The sequence below is a fragment of the Zootoca vivipara genome, chromosome 6 (assembly GCF_963506605.1).
Source record: "Zootoca vivipara chromosome 6, rZooViv1.1, whole genome shotgun sequence".
NCBI lineage: Eukaryota > Metazoa > Chordata > Lepidosauria > Squamata > Lacertidae > Zootoca > Zootoca vivipara.
Window position 1 is genome coordinate 17,188,473 of NC_083281.1, and position 24,410 is coordinate 17,212,882.

At 47.6% G+C, this 24,410-nt stretch overlaps 2 protein-coding genes across 4 annotated transcripts; both read right to left on the bottom strand.

Annotated features, from left to right (window-relative positions):
- Positions 1-1,950: 1,950 nt before the first annotated feature.
- LOC118087140 (zinc finger protein 420-like) lies at positions 1,951-23,237 on the bottom strand. Of its 3 annotated transcripts, none has more exons than XM_060275515.1 (6): positions 13,681-13,715; positions 10,768-11,272; positions 8,862-8,943; positions 8,527-8,609; positions 7,943-8,069; positions 1,951-7,049 (listed from the first exon to the last, which is right to left on the bottom strand). In XM_060275515.1, exons 2-6 carry the CDS (start codon positions 11,179-11,181, stop codon positions 4,393-4,395), a joined length of 3,363 nt encoding a protein of 1,120 aa, XP_060131498.1. In that variant the 5' UTR covers positions 11,182-11,272; positions 13,681-13,715; the 3' UTR covers positions 1,951-4,392. The 3 variants fall into 3 exon arrangements, with proteins under 3 accessions (XP_060131498.1, XP_060131497.1, XP_060131499.1); XM_060275514.1 differs by lacking the exon at positions 13,681-13,715 and adding an exon at positions 13,016-13,670; XM_060275516.1 differs by lacking the exons at positions 8,862-8,943; positions 10,768-11,272; positions 13,681-13,715 and adding exons at positions 22,538-22,619; positions 22,821-23,237.
- Positions 17,848-22,525, bottom strand: LOC118086156 (zinc finger protein OZF-like). The gene is made up of 3 exons (XM_060275519.1): positions 22,199-22,525; positions 21,616-21,742; positions 17,848-20,039 (listed from the first exon to the last, which is right to left on the bottom strand). The coding sequence occupies exons 1-3, from the start codon at positions 22,304-22,306 to the stop codon at positions 18,802-18,804; spliced, it is 1,473 nt and encodes a 490-aa protein (XP_060131502.1). The 5' UTR covers positions 22,307-22,525; the 3' UTR covers positions 17,848-18,801.
- Positions 23,238-24,410: the final 1,173 nt, after the last annotated feature.

Genomic DNA, 24,410 nt, shown 5'->3' on the forward strand with positions numbered 1-24,410 from the left:
TGGAGGTTTCCCTCCTGGTTTCAGGACCGAGAGGGCTCTGGTCTCCTTAACAGATGATCTCCGTAGACAACTGGACTGAGGTGGGTCGGGACTGCTGATTCTCTTAGATTTGTCAGCAGCCCTTTGACATGGTCATCATCATCTTCTGGAGCACCGCCTCACCGAAGTGGGGATACAGGGCATAGCCTGACAATGGTTATGCTCTTTAATCCCTGGTTGGGGACAGAGGGTGGCGCTAGGGAGGGAGATGTTGTCGTGCCACTCCTCGGTGTGTGGTGTGCTGCAGGGCACAATCCTCTCCCCAATGCTTTTTAACATCTTTATGCGCCCCCTTGCCACTATTGTCCGGAGGTTTGGGCTGGGTTTTCACTCGGCTCTATCTGTTGATGGATGGCCACACCGACTCGGCCGCGGACACACTGACCAGATGCTTGGAGGCTGTGGCTGGATGATTTCGTGGGAGCCGACTGAAACTAAATCCTTCAAAGACAGAGGTCCTCTGGCTGGGTCAGGATGGCATAGGGATGAGAGACCAACTCCCTTCTCTTGCGGGGGCCCAATTAGTGCCATTGCCTTCCGTTAAGAGTTTGGGTGTAATCCTTGACGCCTCCCTTTCTATGGAGGCGCAGGTTACAACAACAGCTAAGGCGACATTTTTTCACCTTCGGCGCATCTAGCAGTTGGTCCCTTACCTTTCCCACCCCATCCTGGCCACAGTGATCCATGCAACGGTCACCTCCAGGCTTGATTACTATAATTTGCCCTTGAAGCTGTCCCAGAAACTCCAGCGGGTGCAGAATGTTGCAGTGGTCCCTGCCACGAGAGCATATTCACCCAGTGCTTTTCCAGCTGCACTGGCTCCCGGTGGAGTACAGGGTCAGATTTAAGGTGGTTTTGACCTTTAAAGCCCTTCATGACCTAGGACTCTCGTACTTACGGGACTGCCTCTCCCGGTATGCCCCGCGGAGGACCTTAAGGTCCATAAATAGTAACACCCTAGAGGTCCCGGGCCCGAAGGAAGTCAGATTAGCCTCAGCTAGAACCAGGGCCTTTTCAGCACTGGCTCCGACCTGGTGGAACGCTGTGTCTCATGAGACCAGGGCCCTGTGGGACCTGATTTCTTTCCGCAGGGCCTGTAAGACAGAGTTGTTCCGCCTGGCCTTTGGCCTGGACCCAACTTGATCCCCTCCCCCACTTTCCCTTTTCATATGAGGCTGCATTTCAATTTTATTTTTGTATTTAATCTTGTTTTTAAGTTCTATCTTAATTGTTTTATATCTAGTGTTAGCCCCCCTGCGCCCAGTTTTGGCTGGGGAGGGCAGGGTATAAATAAAAATTATTATTATTATTATTATTATTATTATTATTATTAGCCTCTTCCCAATCCTATTTCCTTCGGCATTACTCTCTTTATTTTTTCTAGTAAAGCATTTTCCTTTTAATATTTGCTACTTCCCCAAATAAAGACAACCCTTCTTGTGATATGTGGAAGCTCTAGATAAATTTACATATAACTATTTGTATCACCATGTAGAACTACAATCTGTTCCAGAAGACAATCGAAAACTGAGGCACAAAAATGGAAAAACATGCAGCGAAGACATCTGATGTCCGAGGCGCGTTCGAAAACGGAAGCAATTACTTACAGGTTTTCGGCATTTGAAAACTGTAATGGTTGGCTTCCAAGACACTCGAAAACCGAGGTTCCACTGTATATCAAGCTAGCTGGCCCGGCCACGCGTTGCTGTGGCTCATCCATGTGATTCCCCCCACCCTGTGGCAATCCATGACGTATCCTCCTCCCCCCACCTTATCCCTGTGATTCCCCCACCCTGTCCCGACCCATGACATACCACGCCCCCTCTTCCCCCCACCCCGGCTCATCCCTGTGACTGGTCCCACCGTGTCCTGACCTATCCCATCCCCTCCCCCCAACCCCCACCCAGGTGAGTCAGTACCTCCATTCAGCCTAGTCTGTAAAGGCTTCAGCCTAGTATGTAAACGGGAGCCGAGGTGCTGTTGAGAGGGAAGGTTTTATAGGTGCAGTAGCAGTGTAGCCACCACTAGAGGGTGCTGGTTTGCAACCTGGTTCTTTTCCCAGCATGCATTTTTGTCTGGGTGGTGTGTTTTGAAACACGAGGTTTTGGGGGTTTTACCTGGCACAGGTGTGACATCTGTCTTTGAAAATGGTACAGGGTCACACTCATATTCGCATGCGGCATTGTGTCAAAATTTGAACGCAATCGGTCAAGCGGTTTTGGTGAAATGTGGATACTAACGGACATGGCCAGTTTACATTTTTATATATATAAATAAACTTTATTTTTCTAGTATCCTTTCAGTGTCACTATATAGCCTTGCTTCTCCCACCTTACAATCAGCGACAGAAATGAGGATGGAAACTTTGTACCTGGGATGCAACATTTTATTGAAACAATGCAATGAGAGTCTGTTTCCTCTTTAAACACATTCCTGCCCTTAGCTCTTCCCTTCATCTTCTTCCTTCCATCTTTGAAGGCATACCCTGGAGTACCCTAAAGCAAACAAACTTGTCCTTCTCTTGCTCCCAACTCCTTTTGCCGTACAATGAACCAAGGACTCTGTTTCCTCATGGATACCATTCTTTCCTCTTGGCATACACCCATTGTGAATGATCGGAGGACAGCAGAAAAAGAATCCTTGACTTAAGATTCTCACAGAAGAAAGGAAAATAAAAAGTACGTGAATTGCTCGTGTGATCAGCATTTGCTTCTACATCACCGGTTCGTGACCCAGGGGAGGGAATACCTGAAACAAAATCTCAGAACCAAGAGAATGAGAGCAATCTCAGCATCCTGCAGAGACCTAGTTTATTCAAACTATTGCAATAAGACAGCCTTGCTAACCAGTTGTTCAGCAGAACGGCCAGTTCGAAAAGGCTGCCAGGAGGCATATTAGAAGAAAGCTTATATACACAGCACACAAAGACTCATAAAATGCCACAACACTCTTTCACTTGCATCAAGAAAGGTCACAGGTCATGGGACTTGTGGCTTAATGTGGATATCGACTCCTCTGAAATTACCTTGCGGTGTCCCAGAGTGCCCAGGTAATTTGGGTCTCTTATGTCTCACTTTGACACCATGCCCATGGCAACCAGGCCTTCTATGGGACTGTTGACATTTCAATCCCATATCTTACTTCCCTGGTACCAAAAGATGACAAAGACCTTTGAGGAGAGATGTGAGTTCACACCCTGGTGGTAGCTCAACTCCTCCCTCTTTCCCAAAACATCACCTGCCCTTCTAGGGTCAGATAAGGCTGGAAGTGGTAGGCAATGTAAACATCACAGCTTTACACAATGCAGGAGGGTGGCATGAGGATTACAAAATGCAGGCATACAAAAACCATGCCTCATACGTTCTATCGAAAAGGCTAAATGCAATAAGTACTAGGACACTTTGAACAGAATCAAAATCTATTAATATTATATTAATATAGTATCTAACATTAACTGAACTATCACAATTTTTACACTAAGTCCTTCCTAGGAAAGCTCGGCATGGACAGCAACCTCATCAGTGTCGCCAAATCACTCTTATTCCTCTCCCCAGGTATGACGTGAAGAAAATATTCAATGAATGAGTCTTTATTTGCATCAGCCACCGGCCTACCAATAAAGAACAATATGATATACAAAGAATAAAGATAAAAAGTCCGTTATATAAAATGCATTGTAGGATTTTGAGTCAATAGTCAAATAGTGGATCTTACTCTAATTGTCCCAGCTAAAAAGTTTGCAACCTTTGCTGTCACCTACTCATCTTGATCTGCCAAGAGAAAGGAAATTGTCAAGAAGGCATGAAACACCTTGGCCAAGAACTTGCAAGTCACAGTTCTGGGTACGTAGTAGGAATTACTATGGTCTCCTAAAATTAAATCTGTATACAGCCACTACTATAATTTGCCCCCAATGTTAGTTCTTTGATGGGAAGCGAGGCGGGCCCTGTGACTGAAGCTCTTTCCACATTCTTGGCACTGGAATAACAACAACAGCAACAACATATTTATACCCAGCCCATCTGGCTGGGTTTTCCCAGCCACTCTGGACGGCTTTCAAAAGAATATTAAAATGCAATAATCTATTAAACATTAAAAGCTCCCCTAAACAGGGCTACCTTCAGATGTCTTCTAAAAGTCTGGTAGTTGTTTTTCTCTTTGACATCTGGTGGGAGGGCGTTCCACAGAGCGGGTGCCACTACCGAAAATGCCCTCTGCCTCGTTCCCTGTAACTTGGCTTCTCGCAGTGAGGGAGCCACCAGAAGGCTCTCTGCGCTGGACCTCAGTGTCCGGGCAGAACAATGGGGGTAGAGATGTTCCTTCAGGTATACTGGACCGAGGCTGTTTAGGGCTTTAAAGGTCAGCACCAACACTTTGAATTGTGCTCGGAAACGTACTGGGAGCCAATGTAGGTCTTTCAAGACCAGTGTTCACCTCGCTGTGAATTCTTTGATGGATTGTAAGTTTTGCCTTCTCAATGAATCTCTTTCCACATTCCAAGCACTCATAGGGTTTCTCCCCTGTATGAATTCTGTGATGGATTGTGAGATGGGCGCTCTGGGTGAATTTCTTTCCACATTCCAAGCACTGATAAGGTTTTTCCCCTGTATGAATCCTCTGATGGACAGTGAGCCGACGTCGGTCAATGCAGCCCCTTCCACATTCCAAGCACTGATAAGGTTTCTCCCCTGTATGAATTCTTTGATGTACAGTAAGCTGGCCTCTTTGAACGAAGCTTTTTCCACATTCCAAGCACTGATAAGGTTTTTCCCCTGTATGAATCCTCTGATGGGAAGTTAAACTGTAATTTCGACTGAAGCTCTTTCCACACTCTTGGCACTGATAGGGTTTCTCTCCTGTATGAATTGTTTGATGGGCCATGAGGCAGCCTCTTTGAACGAAGCTCTTTCCACATTCCAAGCACTGATAAGGTTTTGCCCCTGAATGAATTCTCTGATGGGAAGTTAAACTCTCTTTTTTTCTTAAGCTCTTTCCACACTCTTGGCACTGATAGGGTTTCTCCCCTGTATGAATTCTCTGATGGGAAGTTAAACTGCCCTTTCTTCTGAAGACTTTGCCACATTCCAAGCACTGATGGGGTGTCTCTCCTGTATGAATTCTCCGATGGGAAGTTAAAGTGCCCTTTCTTTTGAAGACTTTGCCACATTCCAAGCACTGATGGGGTGTCTCCCCTGTATGAATTTCTTGATGGGCCATGAGGTGGCTTCTTTGAACGAAGCTCTTGCCACATTCCAGGCACTGATAGGGTTTCTCCCCTGTATGACTTCTCTGATGGACAGTGAGAAGGGGTTTTATTCTGAATTTCTTTCCACATTCCAAGCACTGATAGGGTTTTTCCCCTGTATGAATTCTCTGATGGACAGTAAAGTAGTTTCTGTTACTGAATCTCTTGCCACACTCTTGGCACGGATAGGGTTTCTCCCCTGTATGACTTCTCTGATGGACAGTGAGCTGGATTTTTATTCTGAATCTCTTTCCACATTCCAAGCACTGATAGGGTTTTTCCCCTGTATGAATTCTTTCATGGGAAATGCAACTTATTTTCGAAGTGAAGCTCTTTCCACATTCCAAGCACTGATAAGGTTTCTCCCCCGTATGAATTCTTTGATGTACAGTAAGCTGGCCTCTTCGAACAAAGCTTTTTCCACATTCCAAGCAGTGATAAGGTTTCTCCCCTGTATGAATTCTTTGATGTACAGTAAGCTGGCCTTGTTGACTGAAGCTTTTTCCACATTCTAAGCAGTGATAGGGTTTGTTTCCAGTATGAATTCTTAGATGGGAAGTGAAACTTATTTTCCAAGTGAAGCTCTTTCCACATTCCAAGCACTGATAAGGTTTCTCCCCTGTATGAATTCTTCGATGTACAGTAAGCTGGCCTTGTTGACTGAAGCTTTTTCCACATTCCAAGCAGTGATAGGGTTTGTTTCCAGTATGAATTCTTTGATGGGAAGTGAAACTTATTTTCCTAGCGAAGCTCTTTCCACATTGCAAGCAGTGATAAGGTTTCTCTCCTGTATGAATTCTTTGATGTACAGTAAGCTGGCCTTGTTGACTGAAGCTTTTCCCACAATTTTGGCACTGATAGGGTTTCTCTCCTGTATGAATGCTTTTATGGGAAGTGAAACTTATTTTCCAAGCGAAGCTCTTTCCACATTCCAAGCACTGATATGGTTTCCGCCCGGAATGAATTCTGTGATGGGAAGTGAGTTGGCTGCTGTGACTGAAGCTCTTTCCACATTCCAAGCACTGATAAGGTTTCTCCCCTGTATGACTTCTCTGATGGACAGTGAGATTGCCTTTTTTTCTGAATCTCTTTCCACATTCCAAGCAGTGAAAGGGTTTATCTCCAGTATGAATTCTTTGATGGGAAATGAGACTTGTTTTCCCAGTGAAGCTCTTTCCACACTCCAAGCACTGATAAGGCTTCTCCCCTGTATGGATTCTTTGATGTACAGAAAGATGGCCTTGGTGACAGAAGCTCTTTCCACACTCTAGGCACTGATAGGGTTTCTCTCCTGTATGAATTCTCTGATGGGAAGTTAAACTGTCCTTTTTTCTGAAGCCCTTTCCACACTCTTGGCACTGAAAGGTTTTCTCTCCTTTATGAATTTTTTGATGGGTCATAAGGTTGCCTTTTTGAATGAAGCTCTTTCCACACTCTAGGCACTGATATGGCTTCTCCCCTGTATGAATTTTCTGATGGTAAGTTAAACTCCCCTTTTGACTGAAGCTCTTCCCACACTCTAGGCACTGATGGGGTTTTTCCCCTGTATGAATTCTCTGATGGACAGTGAACTTGTTTCTGTTATTGAAGCTCTTTCCACATTCCAAGCACTGATAGGGTTTATTCTCAATGGGATTTCTTTGATTTGAAGTGGAATGGGAGCTCTGACTGAAGCTCTCTCTGCACTCTGAATAGGACTTCCCCACTGTGTGGATTTTGTTGTGGTCTCCCTCATTCTTCAGTTCCACTTCAACACCACCTGCAACTGAGAGAGAAATGCATTGGAGCCTCAGGAAGCAATGGAGCCCCAAATCATGGAGCAGTGCTAATTAATGTTTGTGACCCAGGAATAACTAAAGGGAGTTAGATGTGAGGTCATCCTACAGGGTTCACTGCCTGAGATTCAAAAAGCCTGGTTATTTTCTGGCATGGATTTTGTTTGGCCCAATCGTGGGATCTGTGCCATCTGCAGTGTCTTTAGTCAACCAAGGACAGAAAGAAGCAAGAACAGAAACAAAAAATCTGACAGGAGCTACTTCAACTTCCTGAATCACTTTGAAGCCTACATTTAAGAAGGCCTTGTGCAGTTTAGAGGAGCCTGAAAAAAATATGGAGAGGTATCTTATCTCCCCCAGAGGCTCTTCAGCTGAGCTCCTTTCCCCCTGTTCAGCACCCTGCGCCTCTGGTGGCCCAGGCACTATGAGGGGAAGGAGAGGGGTCAGCCTTCCTTCTCCTCCTCCTCAGCATCTGGCCAGATGGTTCCCAGCCCTGCTGGAGTCATGGCTGCTTTCCTGAGGCCCTTCCTCTGCTGCTGCCCCTGGTGTAGGGGCCCTGATGAGAGGATGTGGGGCTGCAGACAGGCCAGCCCTTCAACAGCAAAAGGGGGGCCATCTTGGAGGGGGCATGCATGATTATAATAATAATAATTTCATTATTTATAACCCACCCACCTGGCTGGGTTTTATCCTTTGAAAAGGCAGAACAGGAGGAAGAATATTCATAGGGAAAACAGTAAACAGTCTTCCATCCAAGGCTTGCTGTGGGAGTGTTAGCATCCCAGGTGCTGCTGTTGAGCCCCATCGAAATATCAGAGCTTCTTCCCATAGAGAGATGTGTTGAATTTCAAAGCAGATAGGATGATCCAAGAGGAAGCCTTACCGAGAGAGTCCAAGATCCCACGATTCTCCTCCATGACTTCCTTGTGCAGAGCTCTCTGGTCAGGATCCAGCAACGCCCACTCCTCTTCTGTGAAATACACAGCTACATCTTCAAAGCACACTGGACCCTAAAAGAAAAAGAAAAAGAAAAAGGTTGTCCTCTTAGACAACATCAAGGTGAACTGTTACACTTTGCTCTGATGTCTTCTGCCTCTTACTTGATGTTATGTTTTAATTGGATTCTTTTCTGCACATTTCATTATGGACACATTCCCATTTGCCACATGGGAGGAATCCCTTTCTTCTTTCCCTGTGTGCTGTTCTTGCCGGGTGGGGAGGACCCTCCTGATGCCCTATAGACAACTTCAAGGTGCGCAGGGGGGCAACGATATGGGGATGAGAGGGGAGAAGCCCCATTCTGCGACTGATGATGTGAATCCTGGCCACTGTTTGGTATGGTGTGTAAACTGCTTAGAAGCCTATTTTAGCATTCAACCCTTCTTTCCTTGGCGGTTCCTTCCACCATTCCTCTGTGTCCAACCCGTCCACGACATCCTCTTTCCCCACATGGGTCCTTCCTCCTACCTGCTCTGGTTCCACAGTGGCAGCTTCCCCTTCGCCACCAAGAAAAGATGGACAAACAGGTCTTGCTGGCATCATTCTGTCTCCTACGAGAGAAAAAGGTAAGCGCATGCTTTACTCAGAAGGAAAACTACAGGTGGGCCTTCAAAAAAGTAAGAGTTGCCACGTAAATGTGGACGTTTGTACCCATTTCACATATTAGTTGTGCAAAAATACATCTCCCCTCCTCTGGGCTTTTGGCCCCCTGTGACCTCCACCAAAAGATGAGAATAATTCACGAATTAGTTTCAAAATCCACAAAATAAAATTAAATGGAGAAAAAACTCATTCCTCCTTACCCAGTAGCTTCTCTCTGGAGTCCATCGGAGTTCTGTCTACCTCAGAGGAATCCAGACCCATTTCTGGAAACTGATCCTTCCCCTGCAAGAGCAACAAGCATTCAAAAGAGACTTCCGCTTGGATCGCAGTAGAAAATGGCTGACAGATTCCATCTCTCCGATCCCACGGGCTGATTTACAAGGCTGCCGAGGGGAGTATGCAGCCTCCCGAAGCCCCCCCAGGGTATGGGGGGTGCAGTCTCACCCACAGTGGCCCGTTACCAGCTTCAACCTCAGAAGGAAGAAGCTGGGAGCGCTGGTGGAAAGCCCCCGTGGGAATTTTGGATCCCCCGGACGCCATTTCTACGAGTGAATACAGGCTCCATGAGAAGAGAAAGATTGGATTAAGTCATGGACATGCTTCAGACAAGGAAAGAAGATTCATTCTGCCAAACTCTGCCGCTGAGAGAACAAGAGAACAGAGGAATGTAACCAACAAGAAATGTATGTATTTAACGGGACTGAAGGGGGGAGTGAGAACATTATAGCTTTGCTTCATTATATTTACACTGAACAACCGCCCGCCTGAAGAACCGAAAAATATTTACAAAGCAAGCGAGATGAGAAAGTTGAAATTTATTGAATCAATATGTTCATTTGAGTATATATACTGTGTGAATTGAAAATATGAACAATCAGAGAATCATCCTTGGAATCGCCTGGATTATGGTTAAAGAATCCTCAAATTATGGTCATCAGAGAAGCTGTCTCATTAGAGGCTGGAAACTTGTTGAGACATTTTTGAGTTACGATGCAGCTTTAATTCAAAGTCTGACATGGAGGAGACTATTCCGACTCGAGATTAGTCAAAGGGGGGAGAGAGCCATAAATAAGAGATCGGATGTGTGTTTATAGCTTTGATTTGGCAATTCTCCCCCTGGAAAGACTATCTCGAGAAATACCACAGGAGTGATCTGGAGCAAAATACGACAGGAGTGTAAAGATCTGATTTATGACGACTGCTCAAAGATGGCTGTTGCCGGCTGAGAGATGGATTTTTGGATTCTTGGGCGGACTTGGCAAGATACCAGCGTGCAAAGAGACAGTGTTAATTTACAGAGGAATCATAGGCACAAATTCACACAAAAACTTCTATTTGGGTCAAACTCGCTTGCCTGAGAAAACTCAGGGGCTTGAAAGAAGATGGAAGGACTTTAATAGTCCTTCCATCATACCAAAATAAAAACTTAGTTGGTCTTTAAGGTGCTACTGAAGGAATTTTTTTATTTTACTTCGATCCAGACCAACACGGCTACCTACCTGTAACCAGAACTATGGAAGGCACCACATTGAGCCGCATGAAATGGAAGTCCTATCTGAAGAAGTGTGCATGCACACGAAAGCTCATACCAAAATAAAAACTTAGTTGGTCTTTAAGGTGCTACTGAAGGAATTTTTTTATTTTACTTCGATCCAGACCAACACGGCTACCTACCTGTAACCAGGACTTTAATAGAGTATTGGATAAGATCTGGACATTATGGATTAGAAAGCAGTGACAAGAGGAGGAGGGAACTTTCTGAGTCTGAAGCATGGGAAGTCAATTTTAAATTTGTATAATTTGGCAGAAGATTTGGATTGTTTAAATGAAATTTGTATAATTTGTATAATTTGAGAATGAATTAGATGTTAAAATTGGAAAATCTAATAAAAATAAAAATGTTTATTTTTTTTTTTAAAAGCATTCAAAAGAGAGTGGGGAGAAGGATTAGAAAAGAAGCAGCTGACGCAAACATTTTGGGGGTATCGGATTATCATTTCTCAGATGCTTACCAAAAAAAGGATGACAAAATTAGAAGAGAATTGGGGGATACTCTCCCTCAAGTTCTGAGCCCCTTGGGAGTATCCAGAGGAAAGTCTCTCTCACCTGCTGCTCTGCCTGCTTTCTCTCCTCTGCCTGACTCAGGAGGAAACCTTCAGCCAAGGCCACTGCCTGGGAACTGGTCTGTGCTCCACATTCCCTCACCCAGCACTCCATCTCTGCTGGAAGGACAGCCAGGAACCGCTCCAAGATCACCAGGTCCAGCATCTCAGCTTTCGTGTGGGTTTCTGGTTTCAGCCACTGATGGCAAAGGTGGTAGAGTCGGTTGCAAACCTCTCTGGGTCCTTTGGCCTCCTGGTAGCAAAGCCGCCCGAGGTGCTGGCTCTGCACATCTGAGTGGAGGGTGTCCTCCTCACCCAGGATCCTTTGGACAGACTCTCCCCTGAATCCTCCATGGCTAAGAGTTAGGATGGAATGGCCTCTTCCTGCTTCAGGCCCAGCTGAGTCTTGCTCATCCATCTCTGTTCTCAGGAAACCTCCAAGAAATCAAAATAAGTCTCTATGTCTTCTGCCAAGTTCTGTCTGTTCTAATGAGAGGTTTTAGCAAATCCTAAAAAGCAAATACATTTTTCTGATAAAAATTAATACACAATCAGGTGAATATAAATGTTCCCTGGGCAAGCATGGATGAGTCTTGCTAGGAACCAGGGCTGGACTGCACCACAACTCAGAGTGCGCTTTCTTTAAAAAATAAAGGAAGTCAGAATGTATGAGTGAGTTATTTGTACTAAGTGTAACTGATACACTCACACACCCAAATGTCAGGGCACATTTCTTTCCTGCTTCTGCCTCATGTTCCAGCACTTGGATTCTACCACATTCTCAAGACTCCTGGGCTGGGTCCCACTTTCTTTATTCTGAGGGTCAGATCTTTACCTGGCCAACCGCCTAAGGACCAGAGCTTCACCTGGCCAAATAACACGTGGGTGGGACCAAATAACTTGTGGGTGGGGCCAAAGGACACTGTTTAAAAAAGATACAGTGGTACCTCGGGTTGTGGACCTGATCCATTCCGGGGTGCCGTTTGCACCCTGAAAAGTCCGCAACCTGAGCAGAGCTTTCGCACATGCATGTGCGCATGCGGAGGAACCCAGAAGTAAAGACGGGTCCCTGAAAAGACGCAACCCGCAGCGGACGCAACCTGAGGTATGAATGTATAGGATTTGCCTTCTTTCTGTGATTAGTTTTATACTCTTCTTAATATTGTGATTTACTTTTTTAATAAGGGAATTTTGGGTGAACAGCAAGTAATTGATTATGATGATGGAGGGGGGGGGAGCTTGTCACAGGAGGAGGGGAGACCCCTATTCCTCTTCACCAGCCAGAATCATCCCTACCTCTTGACCTCCCTCATCCCACCCTCCTGCCTCTGGGTCTAGATTGCTCTCTGCCACAGATTCTCCCCGCTCACTAAGCACCGTTACCTCTTCAGCTTCAGCTACCTCCTCCTCCCAGTCTTCTCCCTCTGACCACTCATCATTGCCCCCTGGCCCAGAGCCGCCTTCCCCAGCTGGTTCCCCTCACCATTCCGCTGTGCTACCCCAGTCCATGCAGCTCCCTCCTTGCATCCTTTATTCTGTTACCACCAGGTTGGGCTCTGCTTTTCTTTAGGGTGAAGACAGTCCATCCTCCTGTTCTCTCAGGTGACAACCTGGGGCCTCTTCTGGGAAGCCCACCAACAAGGCTGGAGCCCAAGGGCAACTCTCTCTCCCTGCTCTTCCCAGCAGCTGGCATTCAGAAGCATGGCTGCCTCCAACTGGGGGGGAGGGCAGGAGCCATTGCTAACCCACTGCTCCTCCCTGAATTGGCCTCATCCTCTTCTAAAGCCATCTTGCTTGGTGGCCATCCCTTCCTACTGTTGATGGGAGTTCCATGGGTCTAACTGTGCACTGTGACATGGAAGGACTTTGTTTATCATAGAGGCCAAGGTTTTAGTTCTACCTCCAAAGGTGTCCATCTGGCTGCCACCTGGGCTAATGAACGTGACTGTTTCCTCAATCCCATCGGGGTTCCTTTGCATGCCCTTTACTTCCTGACTCAGTGACACCCCCCCCCCTCTCCAAAGGAGCAAGCGGTGTCTAAGGAAGAAGAGAGTTGCAGACCGAGTCCTGCTACTTGCAGCCTCCCTGGTTTTGCAGAGAGGAAGCGGGGCAGAACCTCTTGTCCCTGGCTTGGGGATCCCCCTGCAGGAGCTGCGCATGCTCCCCATGGACCCGCCCCCATGCAGCCCTGGGACAACCCCGCCCCACTTTTCCCCCAATGCACCCTAAGGCAGAAAAGAGAGGAAACTCACCAGGTCCCGGAAGGGAAACTGAGGCAGCCCCTGCAGAGGAGACGAAAGCCACCTTCTTCCTCTTGCAGGGAGGAACCTGGGAAAGTGGACGGGGCTTTGGCTCGGGAGGACCTCGCTCCCTTTATTTCCTATCCACTCTAGGAATGCATCTCAGTTCCTTTTAACCCTTGCAAGCTGGAGCAAACCAAACTCACATTCTCTCTCTCTCTCTGAGGAGCCCAGGAGGATCCACGTGAATTGCAGAAATAAACCCGAATAAGGCAGGAGAGCTCAGTTGGTTGAACACGAGTCTCTTTGATCTCAGGGTCTTGGGTTCGAGCCCCAGGTTGGGCAAGAGATTCCTGCGTGGCCGGGGGTTGGGCTAGATTTATTAGGGGTGTCCCTAATAATGACGCCTGGCGTGCTATGGTCCATGGGGTCACGAAGAGTCGGACACGACTAAACGACTAAACAACAAAATAATGACGACTCCATGGCCCTCTTGGCTGGCTTTCTGCGCTGTTCCTTCGAAACCTTGCAAAGCGGAGCTCCCCAGGCTCCCTTCTCTCTCTCTCAGGAGCCAGGCACCCAGAGGGGTCTTCTTTTGGGGACCCTCCTGGCTGCCCTGCACCCTCCCCTGCAGCCCTGGGACTCCCCCCATCTCCCCAACGAGAAATGAGACTCACCGGATCCCAGAAGGCGGAGCAGAGAGACAACAGCCCCCCTCCCCTTGCAGAAAGGGGGAGCCTCCTCCCTTTATTCCTGGTCCTCTCTAGAAATCCAGCTCAGTTCCTTTTAACCCTTGGCGAGCCGGGCGCACCCATCTCCCCCCTCTCTCCCTCTGCCAAGCAGGCTCCCCGGGCATGGCCTGCACCCATCGGGGTCTTATTTGGGGGGCCCTCTGGGCTGGCTTCTGAGCTGTTCCCTCTCTTGGATACAGAAGCAGGAGGAGCACGAAAGGCCCGAATGGGGACAGGCTCTGCAAAGACATCCTCCGGGCACCAGCCTGGCTTTCATTTTGATGCCAACAGCACCCTGAAAGAACTGAGACCTGAACTCTGAGGTCAAACACTGCCTTAAAATCGCACCAGCCTCTTCCACATTTGAAAATGGAAGCAATTACTTCCAGTTTTTCGGCATTCGAAAACTGAATCGTTCAGCTTCGAAGACGCTAAAAAACCGAGGTTCCGCTGTACAGTATATCAAATAGAATAGAATAGAATAGAATAGAATACACACACACACATACACCCATCACAACTCCGGGATCATATTATTTAGTTACAGCATTTAAGATGGTTATAGCTCTTGCATAGACACTTTTTTAATCTATTCGTTCTTGATTGAATTGTTCTGTATCTCTTGCCCGAAGGCAACGGTGCAAAAAGACTATATCCAGGATGAGATGAATCCTGTAAAATATTATTTGCTTTTTGAAGGCAATGGGAGTTGTATAGTTCTTCCAGAGATGGCAGAGGATGACCGATAATCTTTTGGGCTGTGATTATGATCTTCTGGAGCACTTTCCTATCCATGACTGTGAAGCTGGAAAACCAAGCACAGATACAGTATGTAAGAATGTTCTCTATGGAGCCTCGGTAGAAGGACACCAGCAGTCTCTCACTCAGCTTGTTCTTTTTTTTAAAGTCTGAGGAAATATATTCTCCGCTGGGCCTTCTTCACCAGAGCAGTGGTATTCGCACTCCAGGTCATTCTCTGCTCGATGGTAACACCCAAGAACTTAAACACAGCCACCCTCTCCACCCGGTCCCTGCCAATATACAGGGGCTGAATGTCCACCTTTTTCTTCCTGTAGTCCACCACCAGTTCCTTGGTCTTGACAGTATTAAGGACCAGATTATTATCTCCACATCAACCATAGAGCTGCTCCACCTCATCCTGATAGTCGGACTCATCCCCCCCAGAAATGAGCCCCACCACAGTGGTGTCATCAGCAAACTTGATGATTTTGTTGCTAGAGTGGATAGCTGTACAATCATAAGTGTAGAGCAGGCATCCCCAAACTTCGTCCCTCCAGATGTTTTGGACTACAATTCCCATCATCCCCGACCACTGGTCCTGTTAGCTAGGGATCATGGGAGTTGTAGGCCAAAACATCTGGAGGGCCGCAGTTTGGGGATGCCTGGTGTAGAGGGTATAGAGCAGGGGACTCAACACACAACCCTGTGGGGAGCCGGTGTTAAGGCTAAGGGCTGTGGACATATATGACCCTACTCTAACCCTCTGGGAGTGGTCCGACAGAAACTTCAAAACCCAGAGACAAATGGAGTTAGAAAGTCCAAGCGCCTCTAGTTTGGACATCAGTCTATGGGGGAGGATAGTGTTAAAAGCAGAGCTAAAGTCCATGAACACCAGCCTCACATAACTCCCCAGCTGCTCCAGATGGGACAGAGCGGCATGGAGTGTGGTAGTGAGGGCATACTCCGTGGATCAATTCACCCTGTATGCAAACTGGGAGTTGTCAAATGTCGATGGAAGACAGGAAATGATGTAACTCCGTACCAGTTTCTCAAAACACTTCATAATAATCGGAGTAAGTGCAACTGGTCTGTGGTCATTCAGACTACTAATTGTGGATTTTTTTGGCAGAGGAACAATAGTTGATGACTTCAGGCAGGGTGGGATAATAGACTGGTGTAGGGACTTGTTGAAGATCTTAGTAAAGACCCTCGCCAGCTGGTCCGCACAGCCCCTCAACACCCGTCCAGTGATGCCATCAGGGCCAACAGCCTTCCTTGGATTCAGAGACCTCAGTACCTGCCTCACCTTATGCTCTTCTACAGTAAATGAGGGGCCACTCTGGGCTGGTAGCTGTAATACAGCCTTCTCTGGTGGCTCTCTCTCAAAGCGAGCGAAGAAGAAATTAAGCTCCTCCGCCAGTGAACTTTATTCGCCTAGTATCCTTTAGATGTCACTATATAACCTTGCTTCTCCCGCCTTACAATCAGTGTTGGAAATGAGAATGGGAACTTTGTACCTGGGATGCAACATTTCATGGAAGCAATGCAATCAGATGCTATTCTCTATTAAACACATTCCTGCCCTTAGCGCTCTTCCCTTCGTCTCCTTCCTTCCATCTTTGAAGACGCTAGTCAGGACAGATCCACTTCCTCCCATGGAGAAAGAACTTGGATTAGAGAAGCTCCCATCCCATCGCCAGCCCTCTTGTTATCCTAAGAAATTGATGGTCATGTCATTAAAGATCATCTTCAATGGGATCTCTGTGGGTTGGAGAAATCAATTTGCCCGCAACCCTTACACCTTGGACTCCACACCAATGCAACTCCCCTCACCTTGCAAAATGACGGATCCATGGCGTTTAGGACCCCCCACAATCCTAGGGGTGTAAGAAATCCAGACTTGCCTTGCATAGAGCTTCCTCCTCCTCCTCCTGTTGCTGCTTGTATAGGGAACCCGGTTGCAACAGAATAAACGACCATTGCCTTTGCTTCGCTTCTCCTTGGTGGGAGTTCACCCATCCTTCCGACCACTGAGGAGCCTGATAGGGTTTCCCGAACCATCAGTGTATTTTTACAACCATTTCAACCCCTCACATCAATTGTTGCTTTGTAAATGTTTTTCTCTCTCACTCTGTGCGCACACACTTGTGCAATGAGTAGAGTGTTTGCTTAACTGCTCAACTTCGAAAATGAAGAGGACAGCACTTGACTTAAGCTTCTCACAGACGAAAGATTGAAACTACTGCCTTTTATGGCAAACATGCTCTGTGTGTGTTCAGAAGATACCAGGAAGAGCTTCAAGCAGACACTGCCACCATCCTGGTCATGCCAAGGCTGACTATGGCAAACAGGAATAGAACAGAACAGAAATGTAGAGTAGAAAGGCACCCCCAACTACTGACAATGCAGGAATCTCAACTCAATGAGAGATGGGTCATCCAACATCTGATTAAAAACCTCCCAAGAAGAAGAGGACACCACCTTCTGACGGAGTCTGTTCTACTGTTGAAGAGTTCTTACTGTCAGAGAGATCTTCCTGAAGTTTAATCAGAACCCCATTCCAGGATCTTTAGGCCACTGGTTCATATCCTAACCTCCAGAGCAGGAGAAAAAAGGAGCACCACCAATTTGCAGCTTTGAGGAGCTGAAAGAGGAAGCACCTTGAGCCTCCCTAATCATGCTGTGAAAACCCAGGCATCTTCAGATCAAGGGCGGTACCTGTATACAAATTGAATAGCAATAGAAATAATGAAGTATGTGAATTGCTCATGTGGTAAGAATTTGCTTCCACATCACCAGTTCGTGACCCAGGGGAGGGAACACCTGAAACAAAAACTCAGAACCAAGAGAATGAGAGCAATCTCAGCACCCTGCAGGGACCCGGTTTATGCAAACTTGTATTGCAATAGGAAAGCCTTGCTAACCTGTTGTTCTGCAGAACGGCTAGCTTGAAAAGGCTGCTAGGAGGCACGTTAGAAGAAACTTATATGCACAACACTGAAGACTCATAAAACATCAGAAAAAGGTCACAGGTCATGGGGCACGTGGTTCCATGCGGGTATGGACTCCCCTGATATTACCTTGCAGTGTCCCAGAGTGCCCAGGCCATTTGGGTCTCTTATGTGTCACTTTGACACCATGCCCATGGCAACCAGGCCTTCCATGGGACTGTTGACATTCCAATCCCCTATCTTACTTCCCTGGTACCAAAACATGTCAAAGGGGTTTGAGGAGAGATGTGAGTTCACACCGTGGTGGTAGCTCAACACCTCCCTCTTTCCCAAAACATCACCTGCCCTTCTAGGGTCAGATAAGGCTGGAAGTGGTAGGCAATGTACACATCACAGCTTTACACAGTGCAGGAGGGTGGCATGAAGGTTACAAAATGCAGACCCATAAAAATCAAGCCTAATACATTTGATCTAAGAGGCTAAATGCAATTAATACTAGGACACTTTGAACAATATCAAAATCTATAATATTTAATATTCAATCAACTATCAAAATTTTTACTCCAAGTCCTTCCAAGGAAAGTTGAACATGGACGGCAACTTCATCAGTCTCGCCCAATTGCTCTTATCACTCTGTTCAGCCATGACGTGAAGAAGGTATTAAACACCTTGGCCAAGGACTTGCAAGTCACAGTTCCGGGTACATAGTAGGAAGAGATATGGGGCACCAGATGTGGCAAAGAACCCAGCTACAATCCTCACCTCACACTGACTGAAGTCTCCTAAAATTAAATCTGTATATAGTAACTTTTATAGTTCTCCCCCACTGTGAGTTCTTTGATCGGAAACATCAGGGAGTTGTTCGGGCTACTCCCGAGTAAAGATGCTCCAGTCCACACTGTCTTAAAGAGTTTTATTGTGCATACTATTTACAGTGCAGAGATAGCAGAAAACATGGCCACCTAGTCACTTTCAGAGTCCGGCAATGGCTTTCGTCTGCTTCAGGGCCAGCATAAAAGCCTGGGCACCCCGAAACGCCGTCCCTTAGCCCTACGTGAGGGTGCGCACTTCAATTCGGGCGCCGGATGGAGAGGTCTCCCCTCTTGCTGGTTGGGGCAGCGCCTGGGCTCTGATGTCTCGCTAAGCCCCTCATCCGCTGTCCCTCGACCAGAGCGTTGCCAGGGCTCGGACGCCTCACTGAGCCCTCCCCCCATTCCGCTCCATTCCTCGTTCCCTCCTCCTGACTCGCTGCTCATGCTATTGCTGGGTGAAGTGCTAGTCAGGATGACGGGGGGAGGCTCCCTGTAGGGAGTACCCCTGACAGGAAACAAGACAGGCCTTGTTGACAGAAGCTTTTTCCACATTCTAAGCAGTGCTAGGGTTTGTTTCCAGTATGAATTCTTAGATGGGAAGTGAAACTTATTTTCCTAGTGAAGCTCTTTCCACATTGCAAGCAATGATAAGGTTTCTCTCCTGTATGAATTCTTTGATGTACAGTAAGCTGGCCGTGTTGACTGAAGCTTTTTCCACAATTTTGGCACTGATAGGGTTTCACTCCTGTATGAATTCTTTTATGGGAAGTGAAACTTATTTTCCAAGTGAAGCTCTTTCCACATTCCAAGCACTGATAAGGTTTCTCCCCTGTATGACTTCTCTGATGGACAGTGAGATTACATTTTTTTCTGAATCTCTTTCCACATTCCAAACAGTGATAGGGTTTATCTCCAGTATGAATTCTTTGATGGGAAATGAGACTTGCTTTCCCAGTGAAGCTCTTTCCACACTGCAAGCACTGATAAGGCTTCTCCCCTGTATGAATTCTTTGATGTACAGAAAGATGGCCTTGGTGACAGAAGCTCTTTCCACACTCTAGGCACTGATAGGGTTTCTCTCCTGTATGAATTCTCTGATGGGAAGTTAAACTGTCCTTTTTTCTGAAGCCCTTTCCACACTCTTGGCACTGAAAGGTTTTCTCTCCTTTATGAATTTCTTGATGGGCCATAAGATGGCCTTTTCGAATGAAGCTCTTTCCACACTCCAAGCACTGATAAGGCTTCTCCCCTGTATGAATTCTCTGGTGGTAAGTTAAACTCCCCTTTTGACTAAAGCTTTTTCCACACTCTTGGCACTGATAGGGTTTTCCCCCTGTATGAATTCTCTGATGGACAGTGAGATTGCCTTTTTTTCTGAATGTCTTTCCACATTCCAAGCAGTGATAGGGTTTATCTCCAGTATGAATTCTTTGATGGGAAATGAGACTTGTTTTCCAAGTGAAGCTCTTTCCACACTCTTGGCACTGATAGGGTTTCTCTCCTGTATGAATTATTTTATGGGAAGCGAGATTGCCCCCGTTATTGAAGCCCTTTCCACACTCTTGGCACTGAAAGGGTTTCCCCCCTGTATGAATTCTCTGGTGGATAGTGAGCTTGTTTCTCTGACTGAAGCTCTTTCCACACTCCAAGCACTGATAGGGTTTGTTCCTGATGGAATTTCTTTGATTTGAAGTGGAATGGGAGTTCTGACTGAAGCTCTCTCCGCACTCTGACTTCCCCACTGTGTGGATTTTATCGTGGTCTCCCTCATTCTTCATCTCCAATTCATCACCACCTGCAACTAAGTGACAAAACAGATTAGAGCCTCAGGAAGCAATGGATCCGCAAATTATAGAGCAGTGTTGATTAATGCTTGTGACAGGGAAAGAAGCGAGGTCTTCCTACAGGGTTCACGGCCTGAGATTCAAAAAGCCTGGTTATTTTCTGGGATGGGTTTTGTTTGGCCCAATCATGGCATCTGTGCCATCTCCAATGTCACTCATCTCTTTAGTCAACCAAGGACAGAAAGAAGCAAGAAGAGAAGCAAAAAAAATCTGACAGAAGCTACTTGAACTTCCTGAATCACTTTGAAGCCTGCATTTAAGACGGCCTTGTGCAGTTTAGAGGATCCTGAAAAAAATATGGAGGGGTATCTTATCTCCCCCAGAGGCTCTTCAGCTGAGCTCCTTTCCCCCTGTTCAGCACCCTGCGCCTCTGGTGGCCCAGGCCCTATGAGGGGAAGGAGAGGGGTCAACCGTCCTTCTCCTCCTCAGCATCTGGCCAGATGTTTCCCAGCCCTGCTGGAGCCATGGTTGCTTTCCTGAGGCCCTTCCTCTGCTGCTGCCCCTGGTGTAGGGGCCCTGACGAGTCTGTGGCAGACAGAGGGAGGCCCAGAGCCTGTCCCAGACAGGGCAGCCCTACAAGAGCAAAAGGAGGTCATCCTGCAAGGAGTGGGTAGGCATGAGCATTTGCCTCCCCCCCCTTTTCCTGGAAAGCTGAAGCAGGCGTTTCTGGTCCCCCCCCCACCTGCGTGGCCGAGGGATTCGCTGCTACTGGATTCAGGGTCGATCCCAGGGCCACTTGCACAGGAGCCCTGCCTCCCCAGTGACTCTTCTGATGAGTCTGCAGAAAGGTCCAGCTCCTAATACAAGTCTCCTTTGGAGAAAAGCCCTTTCTGCCTGTTCAAGCCCTTTCCAAGGCTCCCCCTCACCCCAAATACCAAGAAGCCTCTAAGACCTTAGGTCCAAAACACAAGGAAATGAAAAGGCCCCGAATATTGATGCTGGGAGGGAGAAGAAAGGGGATAAGGAGCAAACGAGCAAAGGAAAAAATCCCTTCCAAGATGGCATTTCTGACTCTTCTCTTTTGCCGTGACCAGAGCAGCCAGCAAAAAATATCCTAGCAGGGGCTCACAGGAAATGGAAATGGAGATAAAGGGGTTGTCCCTGTCCCAGATATACTCTCAAAAGAGAAGAAAATTTATTTCTTGCCAGTAGTGAAGGTTCATATTTCTCCCTTACAGGAGAAGTTTGCAATCTCCTATGCCAATCCTCCCTTTCGTCAACAAGAGACGGAAAGAAGCAAGAACAGAAACAAAGAACTTGACAGAAGCTATTTCCACATCCTGAATCAGTCTGAAGCCCATATTTAAGACGGCCTGGGCAGTTCGGAGGAGCCTGATCATGGTTTGAAAAGGCAGAACTGGAGGAAGAATATTCACAGGGAAAGCAGTCAATAGTCTTCCATCCAATGCTTGCTGTGGGAGTGTTAGCATCCCAGGTGCTGCTGTTGAGCCCCATCGAAATATCAGAGCTTCTTCCTATAGAGAGATGTCTTGAATTTCAAAGCAGATAGGATGATCCAAGAGGAAGCCTTACCGAGAGAGTCCAAGATCCCACGATTCTCCTCCATGACTTCCTTGTGCAGAGCTCTCTGGTCAGGATCCAGCAACGCGCACTCCTTTTCTGTGAAATACACAGCTACATCTTCAAAGCACACTGGACCCTAAAAGAAAAAGAAAAAGAAAAAGGTTGTCCTCTTAGACAACATCAAGGTGAACTGTTGCACTTTGCTCTGATGTCTTCTGCCTCTTAATTGATGTTATGTTTTAATGGGATTCTTCTTCTGCACATTTCATGATGGACACATTCCCATTTGCCACATGGGAGGAATCCCTTTCTTCTTTCTCTGTGTGCTGTTCTTGCCGGGTGGGGAGGACCCTCCTGATGCCCTATAGACAACTTCAAGGTGCGCGGGGGCAATGACAGGGGGATGAGAGGGGGAAAGCCCCATTGTGCAACTGAAGGGGTGAATCCTGGCCACTGTTTGGTATGGTGTGTAAACGGCTTAGAAGCCTATTTTAGCATTCAACCCTTCTTTCCTTGGCGGTTCCTTCCACCATTCCTCTGTGTCCAACCCGTCTACGACATGCTCTTTCCCCACATGGCTCCTTCCCCCTACCTGCTCCGGTTCCACAGTGGCAGCTTCCCCTTCGCCACCAAGAAAAGATGGACAAACAGGTTTTGCTGGCATCATTCTGTCTCCTACGAGAGAAAAAGGTAAGTGCATGCTTTACTCAGAAGGAAAACTACAGGTGGGCCTTCCAAAAAGTAAGAGTAGCCACATAAATGTGGACGTTTGTACCCATTTCACATACAGTATTAGTTGTGCAAAAATACATCTCCCCTCCTCTGGGGTTTGGCCCCCAGTGACCTCCACCAAAGGATGAAAAGAATTCACGGATTAGTTTCAAAATCCACAACATATAATTACATGGAGAAAAAACTCCTTCCTCCTTACCCAGTGGCTTCTCTCTGGAGTCCATCGGAGTTCTGTCTACCTCAGAGGAATCCTGACCCATTTCTGGAAACTGATCCTTCCCCTGCAAGAGCAACAAGCGTTCAAAAGAGAGAGTGGGGAGAAGGATTAGAAAAGAAGTAGCTGATGCAAACACTTTAGGGGTATCGGATATCATTCCTCAGATGCTTACCAAAAAAAGGATGACAATATTAGAAGAGAATTGGGGGATACTCCCCTCAAGTTCGGAGCCCCTTGGGAGTATCCAGAGGAAAGTCTCTCTCACCTGCTGCTCTGCCTGCTTTCTCTCCTCTGCCTGGCTCAGGAGGACACCTTCAACCAGGGCCACTGCCTGGGAACTGGTCTGTGCTCCACATTCCCTCACCCAGCACTGCATCTCTGCTGGAAGGACAGCCAGGAACCGCTCCAAGATCACCAGGTCCAGCATCTCAGCTTTCGTGTGCCTTTCTGGTTTCAGCCACTGACGGCAAAGGTGGTAGAGTCGGTTGCAAACCTCTCAGGGTCCTTTGGCCTCCTGGTAGCAAAGCCGCCCGAGCTGCTCGCTCTGCACATCTGAGTGGAGGGTGTCCTCCTCACCCAGGATCCTTTGGACAGACTTTCCCCAGATTCCTCCATGGCTATGAGTTAGGATGGAATGGCCTCTTCCTGCTTCAGTGCCAGCTGAGTCTTTCTCATCCATCTTCTGGACATGCGTAGAAGCAACTTCCGATGCCGCTGTGCCCATTTCCAAAATGTCCGCAGCGCCAGAAGTCGCTTCTACGCATGTCTGGAAGTGCATAGAAGCAACTCCTGGTGCCGCGGCACTGCTGATCCCGGATTTTTCAATCCGGAACTTGGCACCTATGCTGTTACCTCTTCAGATTCAGATACCTCCTCCTCCCAGTCTTCTCCCTCTGACCACTCATCATTGCCCCCAAACCCCTCCCCTGGCCCAGAGCCGCCTTCCCTTGCAGGTTCCCCAACTGGTTCCCCTCACCATTCCGCTGTGCTAACCCAGTCAATGCAGCTCCCTCCTTGCATCCTTTATTCTGTTACCACCAGGTTGGGCTCTGCTTTTCTTTAGGGTGAAGACAGTCCAGCCTCCTGTTCTCACTGAGGCCAACCAGGGGCCTCTTCTAGGAAGCCCACCAGCAGGGCTGGAGCCCAAGAGCAACCCTCTCTCCCTGCACTTCCCAGCAGCTGGCATTCAGGAGCACGGCTGCCTCCAACTGTGTGGTAGAGGAGCCATCGCTAACCCTCTGCTCCTCCCTGAATTGGCTTCATCCTCTTCTAAAGCCATCTCGCTTGGTGGCCATCCCTTCCTCCTGTGGATGGGAGTTCCATGGGTCTAACTGCGTACTGCGACATAGGACTTTATTTATTTCTACCTCCAAAGGTGTCCATCTGGCTGCCACCTGGGCTAATTAACGTGACTGTTTCCTCAATCCCATCGGGATTCCTTTTCATACCCTTTTCTTCCTGACTCGGTGACCCCTCCTCCCCAAAGGGACAAGCGGCATCTTGATGCTAAGGAAAAAGAGAGTTGCAGACCTCCTGCTACTTGCAGCCTCCCTAGTTTTACAGAGAGGAAGCGGGGCAGAACCTCTTGTCCCTGGCTTGGGGATCCCCCTGCAGGAGCTGAGCAGGCTCCCCATGGACCCGCCCCCTGCAGCCCTGCGACACCCCCGCCCCACTTCTCCCCAATGCACCCTAAGCCAGAAAAGAGAGGAAACTCACCAGGTCCCTGAAGGGAAACTGAGGCAGCTCCTGCAGAGGGGACGAAAGCCACCTTCCCCCTCTTGCAGGGAGGAACCCGGGAAAGTGGGCGGGGCTTTGGCTCGGGAGGACCTCGCTCCCTTCATTTTCTGTCCTCTCT